At 47.4% G+C, this 15,287-nt stretch overlaps 1 protein-coding gene across 1 annotated transcript; it reads left to right on the forward strand.

Annotated features, from left to right (window-relative positions):
* Positions 1–410: 410 nt before the first annotated feature.
* On the forward strand, positions 411–14,601 carry PNLIPRP1 (pancreatic lipase related protein 1; the record flags this gene model as incomplete). The annotated part of the gene is made up of 12 exons (XM_082673474.1): positions 411–459; positions 1,002–1,156; positions 1,635–1,760; positions 3,420–3,554; positions 4,366–4,474; positions 5,974–6,093; positions 6,201–6,320; positions 7,853–7,971; positions 8,889–9,018; positions 10,926–11,034; positions 11,745–11,912; positions 14,538–14,601. 12 exons carry the CDS (start codon positions 411–413, stop codon positions 14,599–14,601), a joined length of 1,404 nt encoding a protein of 467 aa, XP_082529600.1.
* Between the last annotated feature and the right edge of the window lie 686 nt (positions 14,602–15,287).

The raw sequence follows: 15,287 nt of genomic DNA on the forward strand, positions 1-15,287 counted from the left end.
TTTTAAGATTCCTTTTTTTTAAAAAAAAATGGTACAGTTACTTTTTAAAAATTTTATTTATTTATTTACTTTTGGCTGTGTTGGGTCTTCGTTTCTGTGCGAGGGCTTTCTCTAGTTGTGGCAAGCGGGGGCCACTCTTCATCGCGGTGCGCGGGCCTCTCACTATCGCAGCCTCTCTTGTTGCGGAGCACAGGCTCCAGACGCGCAGGCTCAGTAGTTGTGGCTCACGGGCCTAGTTGCTCTGTGGCATGTGGGATCCTCCCAGACCAGGGCTTGAACCCGTGTCCCCTGCATTAGCAGGCAGATTCTCAACCACTGCGCCACCAGGGAAGCCCGAGCCTTGCATTCTGGAGTCTGCTCACTGCTCTGGTCATGCTTTTGGTGAGGCCAAATATCTGAATTTATTGTAGATGGTGAGCATCTGGACACTCACTCTTTTCCTGCTGGGAGCAGCCAAAGGTAAAACACATCCCACCTGCCCCTTGGGAAGGGCATAAACCCATCATCTCGACACTGGCCGGAGAAAGCTTCAGCCATGGCAGGGCTTCCAGCGGCTGCAGACAGCTCCAAGTTTCCACAGAGACACGGTTGGGGCTGCAGTTTGTGCGGGTCCGTCTCAGAGCATCTCCCCACCAACCTGCCTTCATGTCCAGGAGGCCTGAGGCCAGACTCTTCCAGATAAAGCATTAGACACCTGCCTGGGTTAACATATTGACTTACCAGTGCCCATTATCACATTAGTCAAATAAAACTATCGGAAGATCTAGGCAGGGAACACAGGACTTTTAAGTTTTGACGGTGGTTCGAAGCAGAGAGGTCTCTGTGGGATTCAGTGAGACTGTTCCCTGATCAGAAGGTGGGCACGGGGGGAGGGGGGCAAGGAGAGAGTTGATGGGGCAGAGGCAAGTGTCTGCATGGTCTTCAGCCTGTCCCCAAGCAGGGGAGTAACCAGGCCAGCCTTGGGAGCTAACCCCTGAGCAGGGTCATCTTTTCTCTTACAGGAAAGGAAGTTTGCTATGATTCCATTGGGTGCTTCTCTGACTCTGAGCCCTGGGCTGGGACCGCCATCAGGCCCCTGAAAGTTCTCCCCTGGAGCCCTGAGGACATCGGGACTCGCTTCCTGCTCTACACCAACGAGAACCCAAACAACTTTCAAGTGAGACCTCTGCCATTTTAACATTGTTGTAACTGGTGAGGGGCTGTGCCCACCGGGGGACCAGGAGTTCTTACCTCTGTACCCTCTGCCTCTACCCGATCCCGCCAGCTGCCCCCAGGCCTAGCCAGACCTGGACAGAGTAGGTCTCCGGTAAAAAAGCTGGCTTGAATGAGTGAACGGTTCACATTTGCCAGAACCTCTAGCTAGTTATGTGATTCTGGTGTTGGGCAAAGAGCTTATGGAAGAACATATGGAAGGTGTAAGACCATGAGCCACAGTCCAGACCCAGTAGAGGTAGTGATTCCTGACTTTGGAAGGTAGGGCAGGGAAAGAGAGGTCAGGGTAGGCTTCCTGAAAGAGGTGGCTTTTTGCTAAACTTTGAAAGGTTGTGCATTGGAACAGGCAGAGATGGGGAAGAAAGAGACAGGCTAAAGTGGCTGGGCTGCAAAAACACGGAACACTTCTGTGTTTGTCACAGATTCTTATTCCCTCTGATCCATCAACGATTGAGGCATCCAATTTCCAAACAGACAGGAAGACCCGGTTCATCATCCACGGCTTCATAGGCAAGGGAGATGAGAGCTGGCTGGTGGACATGTGCAAGGTAGGGCCTGGCTCTAACCCCTGTGGCCTGCGCTGCGGGCAGCTGCCACTGCTTCCCACTAATGTCTCCACCTCCCTTTACGCAATCTCAATTAGCGAGCTCGGAACAGGAAATCCTGACGTATCGAGGTACCTTTATGCAATAAAAATGCCTCTTCACCAAAATAAAAATCCCCTTCCAAGTTTCTAGACTACATCTGTAGCCTGAAGCAATGGCATCTGCTGCGTGAACAAACACTTCTGTCCTCTCATTTCTGGTTAAACGAAGCCTAAATATTGTCTGCTTCCATTTCAGTGAGGCTACTTTGTGTTCCTATAAAAGCAGGATTATGTTCTTTTTGTTCAAGTCTTTCCCACTTCCCTGAGAGTCAGAGATGTGTGCTATGACCATTTATTTGAGATACGGAGAGCTTCAACTGACGGGGTGCCCCAAATGGCAGAATAGAAAATGCCAAACCCACTGTAACAGAGCATCTTTTGCTCAGAACGATAGACAACAGAATAACAAACACATGTTCACATACACACAAAAACACATGTGCAGAGGCACGCACACACAAATACACATGATATACCATCGTCCCTTCTTTTCTTGTGTTCACTGATTCAGTACGTTTTTCTGACACCTAAGAATTTACCCTAGCAGCCTGTCTTCCACCCTCCGACTTAAAATGTCAACAGGAAAAGTTACAAACCCTGAAAATTAAAATCATTCTGCATTTGACCTTGGTTGTACCAGCCATTTAACTCTTGGTATCGCTTCTGTCCCATCATTAATAAGTATCTTCTTGTATAAACTGTAAGATATAGTTTATATCCCAAATTCTCCAGGTTTGTAAGAGATTCCTCAGGGCTGCTTTAAAAATAAAAGTCCTGAGAAAACGGTTTTTGGTATCCGTGTGTGTGTGATCACACATATTAGCATCGTATATGTGAAAAGATTCTAGGTGGATTTTAAATTTATAGTAACATTTTAGACTCCAGCTGGTCATACGTCCTGCCCGGCAGAACTTCTAAGGATAGAAGGATATATCAGTTCCTTTGACATCCAAGAAGAAGTTTCCCTTTCAGAATTCTTCAATATCTTTTAAATCAGTGCAGTTCTATTTTTAAAATATCTTTAGTGTGTTTCCTCCATGAAATACTGTGCTGTCCTGACTGTAAAAATAGTGACACTTCCCTCCCACCTTAAAACTTCGTAAATACCCAGCAGCCTGGGGTGAAGCAAGTCCAGCCTTTGCCAAGAGGCTGAAAGGACCCCTAGCAGTCAAATCCACAAGGTCGTTTAGACCCTGGCTGCCGGAGAATGCGCTTGAGACCTTTGCTTTTTGAAATAGGATTCTTTGAATGATGCCCTGGTTTCAGCCACCTTATTGAATCAACTTGATTGAATCTGGTCGAAGAAAACCAGAGAGTGGTCAGCTTTTAATTAGTCTACGAACTAGAGAGGGAATCGATTTGCCTTTCTTGTAGCTTTTGCCCTGAGGGATAACTCCTATTGGCAACGGGATTCCTAACGAAGTCGAGTTCATCCCTGTGCCCCAGCTAGGAAGAGACAGAAGGACAGCCAGTGGTAACTCTCAGCGACCATTTCTGAGCTCTGGTTGGAAGCGGTTTCATGAGCCCCCACGATAACCCCCTGGTGTCTCTCCAACACCAGAACATGTTCAAGGTGGAGAAGGTGAACTGCATCTGCGTGGACTGGAAAAGAGGCTCCCAGACCACCTACACGCAGGCTGCCAACAACGCGCGTGTGGTGGGCGCCCAGGTGGCCCAGATGCTGGCCATGCTCAAGGTGAGTGGTGGCTGGGCTGCGAGGGGACACACGGCACCCACCGGTCTCTGTTGGGTAAAGACACAGCTGAGGGTTACATGTTTAAAGAGGAAATAGAAAGAATTGATATTTCTCTTGGAGTCTTACTTCTAAAACTCACCTCAGATCAAAACCTATGGTGTTTGTGCTCAAGGCGCTGTACACCTATAATAAATGAGTACTTCTGGGTGAACATCTCTGAGACCAACAGGTGTGAATACTTTGAATTTGTGTCATTTGTTTGTTCATCCAATATTTGGGGGCACATTGTCAGGAGCTCTGCTAGGGAATAAAGAGAAGGCCCTGGGGGAGCTTACAGGGACCACTGAGTGTGATCAGGGTTCTGATGTGGGGAGGGGGAAGGGTGGTTACAGGCTTTATAGGAGCGTGTGTGGGGGTCAGGGGGCAGCTAATCCAGTCTGGGGAGCGGGGGTCGGTGATTAAGGATGTCTCTCAGGAAGAGACGTCTAAGTTGAGAGCTAATGGCTGAGCTGTGTCGATGTGAACTGGACTGACTCGTGGTTGGGGAGACATGACAACAGGAAGAGGAGGCTAAACCAGACCCAGAGGTGAGAGACTATGACATATCTGAGGGCCCGAAAGTTCCACTAAGGGTCTAGCTAGAAAAGAGTCTAGAAAAACAGGTGTTGAGTCAGAAGATCTCTGAGGCTTTCATAAAGGGCTGGGCTGGATCTTACGGGCAGTGGCAGGTTTTCAGCAGAGGAGTACCGGCATTAGGTTTGCAAAAACCACAGCACAGAAATGTCCTGAAAAGACAATCTTCCCTCTCCAGTCGAGCTACAGTTACTTACCTTCCCAAGTCCACCTCATCGGCCACAGCCTGGGGGCCCACGTGGCAGGAGAGGCAGGGAGAAAGACTCCAGGCCTGGGCAGGATTACAGGTAAGACTTGAGGGCTGGGGCCCAAGGTTTGGTCCCCAGTAGCCCCGGAGCGTATACAAGACTGCAGCCTAGCTTGGAGCTGGGCCCAAAGAGTCCATCCAGATTAGAGTCTGCACAGAGCATTTTAGGAAGCCCCCCCAGAAGCCTATCTTTGTGGCAGGGGAAGTGGTGTCTTTGTTCTCTTTACTTCCTCCGCCTCTGTCCCCATCCATTTTCTGGTGATGTGGGTCTCTCAGCAGGACTGAACACCCAGGAAAATGCAGAGTAAGGCTAGCATGAACGTGAGCAAACATAATTAAGACAGGTCCATAATGTCATTCCTTTCCCCCTTCTCTGAAATCAAGGGCAGAATAGAGCACAAAAATTTTGCTTCCACTGCCTTCGTTGGTAGAAGAAACCCAGACACCATCACACCAAAAGCATCCTTTTAACCCAAGCAAAGCCTTTAAATTATAACCACAAAGTATATCAATATAGTCATTATAATGCTAATATAATAATTATAGTAAGCATAAATTAAGTGCCTGCTTATCCCAAATACTGTGCAAAGTGCTCTACGTTTTCTCATTTAATCCTCAGAACTAAAGAAAAAGGCCGAGGGAAGCAAATGACTTGCCCAAGGTCACACAACTAATCAGTGGTAGGACTGACATTCAATCCCGGTTCTGCTGTCTTTTGGTTCAAGTCTCTACCTTTATAAGAACGTTCCCTTTTATTTTCAACAGACAATCACGTTTGTGCCTTCTCATCTGCTCTGATGAAACCTTCAAAAACAATTGTTAAATCTAGGAGTCCCGTCAAGAAGGAAATAGAGAGCACGTGCTTTTAATGAGAGCCCTGCATTATGAAAAGCTCATAGCTGTTCCAAACATTTCAGGCTTTGGAACGAAACAACAGAGATATAAGAGATATAATTCTAAATATTTACTTATACACCCATAATGATGTGCCAGGCACTGTGCTAAATGCTACATATATTATCTCATTTAATCTTATAGCTCTATTATTACCCCCTTTTATAAAAGGGGAAACTGAGGTGTAGAAGAAGTCAAGTGATTCATCCAAGGTCATGCAACTTGCTCAAAAAATAATCGAGTAGGGATTTGGAGCAAGGTACCCAAGTCCCAGAATTTGTGTTTTGAATTGTGATACCATACTATTTCGCCCCTTTTTCCTTCAAACTTGGGAAGAGAAAGAGAATGTTGAAGGAGAAAGATATACAAGTAAGTAGGAGAATCTGATGTGGAGAAAAACCCTTGCCTAAACAAAATCTAAATGTCTTTGCTCACCTGCCCTTCTCTATCCACTCCACTGGAATGTAATGAGCATGACTGAGATTCAATGTCTCCATATTCCATACCCCGGCCATGGCACTGCACAACTCCAGGGTATGGCATCCCTTGAGTTAGGTAGCGCACAGCCTGGGCAACTGTACAACCTCAATCCTGCTGGCACCTATAGCCAGGCCTATTGTGTGCAACGCTGGCCATCTCTTTTAGGGTTGGATCCTGTAGAAGCAAGTTTCGAGGGTACTCCTGAAGAGGTCCGACTCGATCCCTCCGACGCTGACTTTGTTGATGTGATCCACACGGATGCAGCTCCCCTGATCCCATTCATGGGTGAGCCCCTCCACGTTCCAGCTGCAAGCACGTGCGATTGTGAGAGCATGTGCTTTTAATGAGAGCCCTGCATTATGAAAAGCTCATTGCTGTTCTAAACATTTCAGGCTTTGGAACGAAACAACTGGTGGGTCACCTTGATTTCTTCCCAAACGGAGGAGAGGAAATGCCCGGATGCAAGAAGAATGCCCTGTCACAGATCGTGGACATAGACGGCATCTGGGCAGGTAAAGCCAGAGCAGAGTGGGGACATCACTTCCCTGGGGGAGCAACGCCACTCCCACAGCAAATCTTAACAACGAAAACACACTGCTCTTTGAAAATATACAATCCCCCCTTCTAGACCTTATTTCTTAAAAATATAGCCACGTATCATTTGTTATATCTCAGCTCTGCTGATTTACTTCCTTATACATTGTGTGGTGTCCTGGAGTGAACAAGCAACAAAGAATTACAAAACCATTGCTTAGAGCTGTAACTCCAACAATCAGTTGATAGCTACCTAATAAAGGAAGGAAATACCATAAAAGTAAATATCCTGAATCTAAGAGAATTTTTCTGCCAACTGTCCCTTGGGAGTCAGTGATATGGTTCAAGCTTATGTAACTGGCTTCCACTCCATAGACAACTCCATAGACAGAATTCCCAATCATGTCCACGGCAAATCCATTCACGTGAGAGTCACCACTCCTCTATGTTGGGGAAAGAATAAGAAGCAATCACGGGTGAGGAAGGTTAGAGCAGAGACTGTGCTACTCAAGGTGGCCATTCTTTATCATTGATCAGCACACCTGGGATAAAGGGCATCTTTCAGATACAGCTCTGACTCTGTATCTAATAAGGTCAAAATGGCAACGAACAGGTGAGATTTTCAGCCAGACTCATCATTTGGCACCGCACACGTTTAACTCAAATGAGTAAAGACTTTCATTGAACGTGAGCGTAATGGCTTGGCAAGTACGGACACCATCAAAGCAACTATTAAGGATGAGGACCTATGTGTGTGTCTTTCACAGCTTTAGGAGGCTTTGCGCGGATAGAGTAGCCTAGACTCCCCATCAGTAACCAGTAACCAGTAACCAGTAGCCTAGACTCCCCATCAGTAACGGCCAAGCAAGTTCAGGCCAGGTCTGGAATGCGTGCTGCGACATCTGCCCCTTGGCAGGAATTTATAGGAGCCAAGGAAGGTTCTAAGAAGGAACAAGACATGAGAGTGAAAGGCATGCTCACATAAAGCCACCTAAAGCTACTTGACCTTCCTTTTTATTCACCTAAACACGGCATGACAGTGTCCTTGCCCGGGTTTGGTCATGCCTAGGAGGTCAAGTCACATCCGGTTGTGTCTTCGAGGACCTCCAGCCTGGTGCCTGGGACACAGAATGGAACAGAGGTTAGAGGCCTGGGCTCAAGCAGCACAGGGGCTTGGGTTTAAATCCCAGCTCCACCGCTTCCTAGCTGAAATCTGAAATCTGAGGCTGTAGCCTGTATGTCTTTCTGTAATTGGGGGGATGGTAAGTTACCCACCTCTGAGGGAAGGTGAAGCTCACAGGGACAATACATGTAAAGGGCTCAGAACATTGCCCGGCACACAGAAAGCAGCCTTTATATGTTAACTGTCATTTTGTGGCTGGATTTTGGACTAATCTTCAATTTCTGAAAATATGGTCCCACTTTGGAACCATCCCACTTGGAGAGAGAGGCAGAGAAGTTGTCATGGGGTCCTGACCACCTGTGCAGACTTCCCTCTTTGCTTACCCAGGAACCCGGGACTTTGTGGCTTGCAATCACCTGAGAAGCTACAAGTATTACTCGGAGAGCATCCTCAATCCCGATGGGTTCGCTGCGTACCCCTGCGCTTCCTACAAGGACTTTGAGTCTGTAAGCTATTATGCCACCTTGAGTCCCAAGGTGGGGCTGTCGTCCTGCTGCGTTGGGATCTGCAGTACTCTCTCACCAGGGTCTGATCATTCCCTACTTGCTTTGCACCGCATGTCAGAGTTCACGGTCCTGTAGAGTGGAGGGGGAAAAAAGCCTTAGGCAGGAGGTAGCTAAAATTCTAGAAGAGCCATGTGGGAGCGGAAGATTCTGGGAAATCGGAGAGTAGAGCAGTCAATTCAATGATCTAGGAAGGCTTCCTGCAGGGGCAAAGTTAGAATCTGGATGGAAAATCATAGAGTTTAGAAGGAGGGGAAAGTGTGCACATTTCTGACAGGGGCGGAGCAAGTATGGAATGTGGGAGAGAAGAATCTACATGCCAGAGAGAAGGAAAGGTGGATGCTGGGGTTCTACACGCTGGGCTGGGAGTTTGTGCCGTGTGCAGCCGGCAACAAGGAGAGAGATGCACGAAACGATACCCCAGAGCCTGCCTATGCGGGCTCACTAGAGCCGGTGTGAACATCTATTCCCGACCCCACATTCAGTGACATCGTGTTGATAGCCTGAAGTTGGCCACAGGCCCAGCATGTTTACACCACAGAAATCGGTAAACTCTACAGGACTTTTTGTCCCAGAGTTGCCTGTTAGTCATTCACCAGCATACCACTCGATGGAAGGCATATTTGATCTAACCTGGGGCCCAGGCATCAATATTTTCTGAAGCTCCCCAAATAGTTCTAATGTGATGTGCATCAGGCTTGGGTACTACATCCTGGATGAAGTTAGTTTAAAGACCATCTATGCCAATCTCTTTCCAGTTATGAAAGAGGAAACTGAGACTATAGGAAAATTGCTCCCAGACGTGTGGATCATAAAATGACAAATTCACACCTTACAGCCGGATCCATCTTTCTCATTAGAACAAGTGCTTCCCCTGTCCAGACGAAGGGTGCCCGCAGATGGGCCACTATGCTGATAGATTTGCTGGCAAGACACGTGAGGAGCAGCAGAAATTCTTCCTGAACACTGGAGATTCCAGCAAATTTGCTCGTAAGTTGCGCTGTGATTTCCCACCCAAGTAAAAGAGGTTTCCTTTCTGTTTTACATACAGGGGTGGCCTCTAATCTGAAATATTTGTGGGTACATTTCATCTTAGTAAAAGGACACAGCCACCCAAACCACCCCATTTAAGACTCAACCAAGGATTTAGAAAGGGTCTGCTTTACTTTCATTTTATTTCTATGGCATGAAATGAGTGGACACAAACAGCATAATTAATGGGATAATAGCAATTTACCTGTCTCTGTGGCCATCTTCTCTGAATTTTCACCACCTCACAGTTCCTTGTCCTATGCATTTTAAAAATTGTGTCATCCGCACCTGTTCTATCCATTCAAAATTTATTTGGTACCAACTCTTTGCTTATCTAGCCCACTTAAGAAGCCCAATTCCAATCTCCTCAATTTCCAGCCTTCTGTCCATGTGTCCCTCATGCCCGTTGATGGCGGGTGCCTCTCTGGTGGAGGGTTGGAGGGGATCAGAAAGGGGTAATTCCTCTCAAAATTCTGCTGAATGGGCTAGGACATAGGGTAGAGTCAGGCATGTTTCAGCCTCTTTGTGCCAACCTGCCTTCTGACAGTTCCCTAAGATATTGTACTGTAAAAAAGAGACTGTGTTTATATAAATACATAAATATATACAAGTCTCACATAGTTTTTAAAGTCAGGTTTATTGAGGTATAATTTATATACAGCCAAAGTCACCCTTTGTAGTGTATAATTCTGAGTTTTGATAAATAAAAAGTCATGTAACCATCTCCAAAATCAAGATATAGAACATTTCCATCACTGTTTACATATTTTTTTAAAAGGCGTTGGTTAATCAATCCTTCCTCTGATGTAGTGATGCACAAAATACTTGCCAATATTTTAAAACAACAAATTAAACATTCAAAACCATATATTCATTCCTCAACTAACATTTATGTATGGGCCACAGGCTATGCTAGATGTGGGGTGGTGCAGGGATGAACAAGACACCCTAGCATGAAATTTATAACCCGGCAGAGAAAACTGAAACTGAGCAGCTAGCTACAAGTGTGTTGGCTCGACGGCTTGCTGCTGTGACACGGCAGGACAGCGGACCTGGCCCTGATCAGAGGAAGGGGCAGGGAAAACACCTCTGAGCATGTAAAGGACAAGTAGGGGTTAGGCAAAGGATGTGTCTGTGAGCTTACATACATATGTGTGAATGTGTATGTGAGTATGTGGTGTGTATGCATGTGTGTGCATGTGTATATGTATGTTTGTGTGTGTGTGTGTGTGTTTATGTGCGCATGAGTGTGTGGTCATGTGTGTATAGGTTCCTGTGTATGTGTGTGAGCTCCTGGGCGCCAAGACAGCCCTTCAGGCATAAATCTGGATGACCACTGTCTTGGAGACTGCCCAGGGCCCTGGAGAGGCAGAGGGAAGACACAGACCTTGCCCTTGAGGCTCCCAGGACTGCACCCCTGAACTACCTTTCCAAATGTGGGGACCAGCCCTTGTTCCTTCTCTTTCCACCTCAACTCATAGTACTGTCCTTCGAGAACAGAGCTGTCCAACAGAACTTTCTGCCATGATGGAAATGCTCTGTGTTGTCCAACGCAGTAATCAGTAGCCACATGTGGCAATTCAGCCCTTAAAGGGTGGCTAGGGAAAGCGAGGAATTGATTTTTGTTTTATTTAATTTGGGTTTAAATTTAAGCAGCCACATGTGGCTAGTGACCCCTTTCCTGGGCGGGCAAGTCTACAGGGGTCCACTGCCAGATACGTGTTTCTCCTTAAGGCCTAGTTTGAGTCATAGGTTAACATGTAGAACTTCTACTTCGATGCCTCAGTGTAAGGGATGTGACAAGAACCTGAGATTTCTGTCAATTGTTTTGTGCATGAATAAAAACTTTTCTATGTCCTGTGCAGGCTGGAGATACGGAGTTTCTATAACACTGTCTGGAAGAAGAGCCATTGGTCAAATCAAAGTCGCTTTGTTTGGAAATAAGGGAAACACTCACCAATACAATGTCTTCAAGTAAATTTCCTTTTTCGGTACCACCTCTCACCTGATACACACGGCCTTCACATCCGTGCACTGACATACTTGTTGTCTCTTTATCAATGGATTCTAAATTATTTACTTTATGTACTGAAGTTAACTTCAGATTTTTGCTAACGTGTTCTTTTCTCTATTATAAATCCAGGCATTTTATTCTTTCTCTCTCAATAGATCAGATTTTTTATGATAAATCTAATGTTAGCCCAGATATCATATTTTCTGATTAGCCTAGTCACACGTGTTTGTTGTGTTAAACTAGTGGATAACTTGTTATTGTACAAATAATTCTACCAGAAAAAAATAATATGAAGGAATTATATAGTTTTCTATAGGTAAGTTTTGAGGGTAAATTAACTTGCGTTTGAGGAAATACTAGTTAAATAGTAGTTTAAGGGACTTCCCTGGTTGTCCAGTGGTTAAGACTCTGTACTTCTACTTCAGGGGGCCACGGGTTCGATCCCTGGTCAGGGAACCAAGATCCACATGCTGGATAAAAGATAAAACAAATAGTAGTTCGAGGCTGCTGGCATATAGCTGACTTTTTCATTTCTCTAACCTTTATTTGAGAATTAATTTGGAAAAAAAAATCATCTTGTTAATCTAGAGTAGAAAAGAGAGGCAGGGACTTATATGGTCATTAGAACTTGTTTCAGTGAATGGGAACGTTTCTATTTCTCTGTTTCCAGGGGGATTATCACACCAGGCTCCACCCACTCCAATGAGTTTGACGCGGATATTGACGTCGGAACAATTGAGAAAGTCAAGTTTCTTTGGAACAACAACGTGGTAAACCCAACCCTCCCCAAAGTGGGGGCAGCCAAGATCACCGTGCAGAAGGGAGAGGACAAGACGGAGTACGTGTCTTTGCAGCTTGTGCCTAAGGATGTTTGTAGAGACTTGCATTTGTCATGGAAACTCACCCCAGAAAGTCAGCTGAGGTTCAGCCGGTGTTCTCAGCACTCTCTGTGGCAGGCACAGATGATACCGCCCTGCCTTCCATGAAAACTAAGGAGGAAAAATAAGGAAGAGAAATAAGAAATAATTTCTGAAGGGTATAAAGTTATAAGTATCCGTTAGAGAGTGGCTACAAGTTAAAGAGGGGAAGATCAATGAAAGTTCAGGATAATAGAAGGAAAAGGAAATCAGTTTTAGCAAAAGATATACAATTTGAGATGAGGTGAGAGGGCTGAGGGGGCAACTTGCAGAATCCTCATCCTGACCCCGTGGCATCCCTGGCTGTGGCATCTGCGGGGAGGTGGGGGTAATGACCAAAGCTCAGACCCCAAGTCTGGCCAGCAGGACACCCCCATGCCGCTTGGCGAGAAGAAGATCCTGGGCTCTTGGTCACTGATTGAGGTTTGGAGGTTAGGTGGGGTCACTAAACTCAGGGCCCAGGGAATGTCACACCCCCGGGCAGGGGGCGGGCAGGGGGGTGGGTTGGCAGACCTCACAGCCGTCTCATCAGCTGATGACCCCTGTGGGGTCCACCCTGTCTCTGTGACGGGAGGACCGAGGGGCTGGCCCAGGCAGGGCGTCCGCGGAACAAGAAGTTCCTCTCACTGAAAATACAGTGTCGAGGAGGCCGGTGGGGAGCCCTATGCAGGCTGGGGGTGCAGCCGAGGCCTCCTCTCCGCCATCGGAGGACACTGGGACTCTAAGGTCAGTGGCCCAGGTCCCATTAGGAAGTAGACCTGTTTCCTGGATCCTGGGATGTGGCTAAAATCATGTCAGAAGAAGGTGGTCTCATTGGAATCTTTAAAATGAGAGGCATTCCCAAGGAGATGCCTTGTTCACAGGTGGATTCAAGAAAGGAAAAAAAGTAGGAGACCAAATCACCCAGGGCGTTGCACCCTCTAGGTGCCTCAGCTGTCACCTCAACCCTCCGACGACCTGAGGGCAGCTTCCCCGCCCGCCGACTCTGGAGGGAATCGATCTAAGAGAAGCTAGATGGTGGACCTCAAAAATTTTAAATATAGGAAGATAGAGCGTCACAAACTATAATAGTTTGGGGGGTAAAAATACTGAATTCGTCAACTTATTCAAATATTTTGCTGTTAGGAAAACAGCTAATAAGTAACATTTAAAAAAATAATAATAAGTGGGAGACGAAAGAAAATTAAGAGTTTGGTCCGACCTCCTCTCATATCCCCCTCAAATTTTTTTAGTCATCTCATTGGGGTTTCAAGTCCTACCTGCTGACAGGAATTCCTCCAGTGACATGGTATCAGAAGAAAAATGTAGTTTCCCCCCTTTATTTCTCTCTCCCCACACACCATCCTCCTTCCTTCCTCTCTGACTTTAGTAAGTACCAGGTATGCCTGGCGTATAGGAAGGGATGCAAAGACAGAGCCTGCTGAGGAGTTTACAGTATAGCTGTTGAGAAAAATGGACTTACGGTTCATTGGAAAGGTCAAATGACAGACTAAGAACTCCCCATGAGGGGCCCAAAGAGGGTGCTGGGGAGACGGGCAGAGGGACGGGGGGAGGTATGTGAGGGGCACAGGGAGGCCAGGCTGCTGAGGGCGGGGCTCCGGTGCAGAGGACAGGAATTCGATTGGCGGTTAGGGTTAAGGGCTTCCAGGAAAGACAAATGAGGTACAAAGAGAAAGTGGGGAGGGGCCAGTGAAGGTGAGGAGAGAGGATGAAGCTTCAGAGCTCACAGGTGGTGAGAGAATCCCATGTTTCCTGGAAGAGCTGTAACCACAACCACTTACATCTGCATTGTTTTTAAATTAATTATAAAGCTGTTTTATATTTATTGTCATGAGATGCTACATTATTGACTTGGGATTCTCACCAATCATAGGAGGGAGCTAAGCCCTCTTCTACAAATAAAGACTCCGTTGCTGAGACTCGAGTAACCAGCCCCGTATCATGGCTGGAAGGCAGCAGGGGGCAGCCCAACGGGAGAGCCAGGCCCCTGACTCCAGGTTTGGAAGACAAGGTCCAGAGAGGTTTGAAGTTGACCACAGGAAACGTAGGCCACAACGTCAGCTTGACCTGTGTTTGCATCTTGGTTCTTCTACGTATTAACTGAGAGCCCTCTGTGCCTCAGTTTCCTCTCCTGTGATGTAGGACTCTTAACGATACCTCCTCACACTTGTGTGGTGAGGACGAAGTGCGCACTGCGTGAGTGGATCAGCTAGTGTGGTTGCCGACAGCTAGCGAGAGCTCCGTCTACTGTAGCTGCTGTGTTTTCTTGAGCTGCTGTAGGCTGAATCGGGTCCCCAGAATGGCTGGGGCAAGAGTGAGCCCATCTGTAAACCCCTCTGCTGGGTTCATGGGGGGCCCGCATGTACTGACCTTGTCCTGGGGTCCAGCCAGCCCCTCCCCCTGGAAGCCCCCAGGCAATCAGCCCTCCAGGGACTTTTTGAAGCTACCACCCTAGTGCAGCCCTCATCGTTTTGAATTGTAAATCAGCAATTACCTTTGCCAGGTAAGAACGCCCAGCACTTAAAAAGATTCCTTTCTCTCCACAGATACAGTTTCTGTAGCGAAGAAACCGTGAGAGAAGACGTCTTGCTCAGTCTCATGCCCTGTTAAACTCCGGGGGCGGTGTGCGATGCAGCCGCCGTGTAACACTAATAAAATCCGTACATGCATCTATCTGCTCACAGCATCTGTCGCTGGTGTCAGCTGCCCCCAGTGGGACATTTGGGAATTGACTATTTTAAAATGCCCTGCCCGTTTCCGTATATTGGGGTTTCCTGCCCTTGACCTCCAGTTACCAACCCCGCTCCCCCCAGTTTCCCTGGTCCTCGTGCCCACTGTCTTCTCACCCGAGGCGAGGCGACAGACAGCAACACTAGAGAGTGGAGCTGGGGCCCCGGCAGAGCCTTTAGCCCTGCCCCTCATCCTGCAGGTGAGGAAACAGGCGTGCGGGCTCGCTGTTGCAGCACATGGAGCGGATGTGCCCCATCGGGTCTGAGGGTCAGGCCCCTGACTCTGATTCCAGGGCCCCTCCCTGACTCTGCCATCACCTTGAGATCATGGAAGGCCGTGCTAGGATGTGGCCCCTTTGTGATGGTAAATTGTGTGGTGATGGGACCACCTGGGGGCTCCGGCGCTTGGTGAGGTTAAGGGGCTCCAGCACCCAGAGACTGTGGTGGGCACATTTGCAGAGCACAGACAGACTTCCCGCGCCCCCTGGCCCTGGGCCGGGGCTGCCTCAGAGCCCTCTCTCCACCTGCCGGGCAAGCATCATCCCAGGCAGGGCCGGGCGCTGAGCA

This window comes from Grampus griseus (genome assembly GCF_964374135.1).
Source record: "Grampus griseus genome assembly, chromosome: 16".
Taxonomy (NCBI): domain Eukaryota; kingdom Metazoa; phylum Chordata; class Mammalia; order Artiodactyla; family Delphinidae; genus Grampus; species Grampus griseus.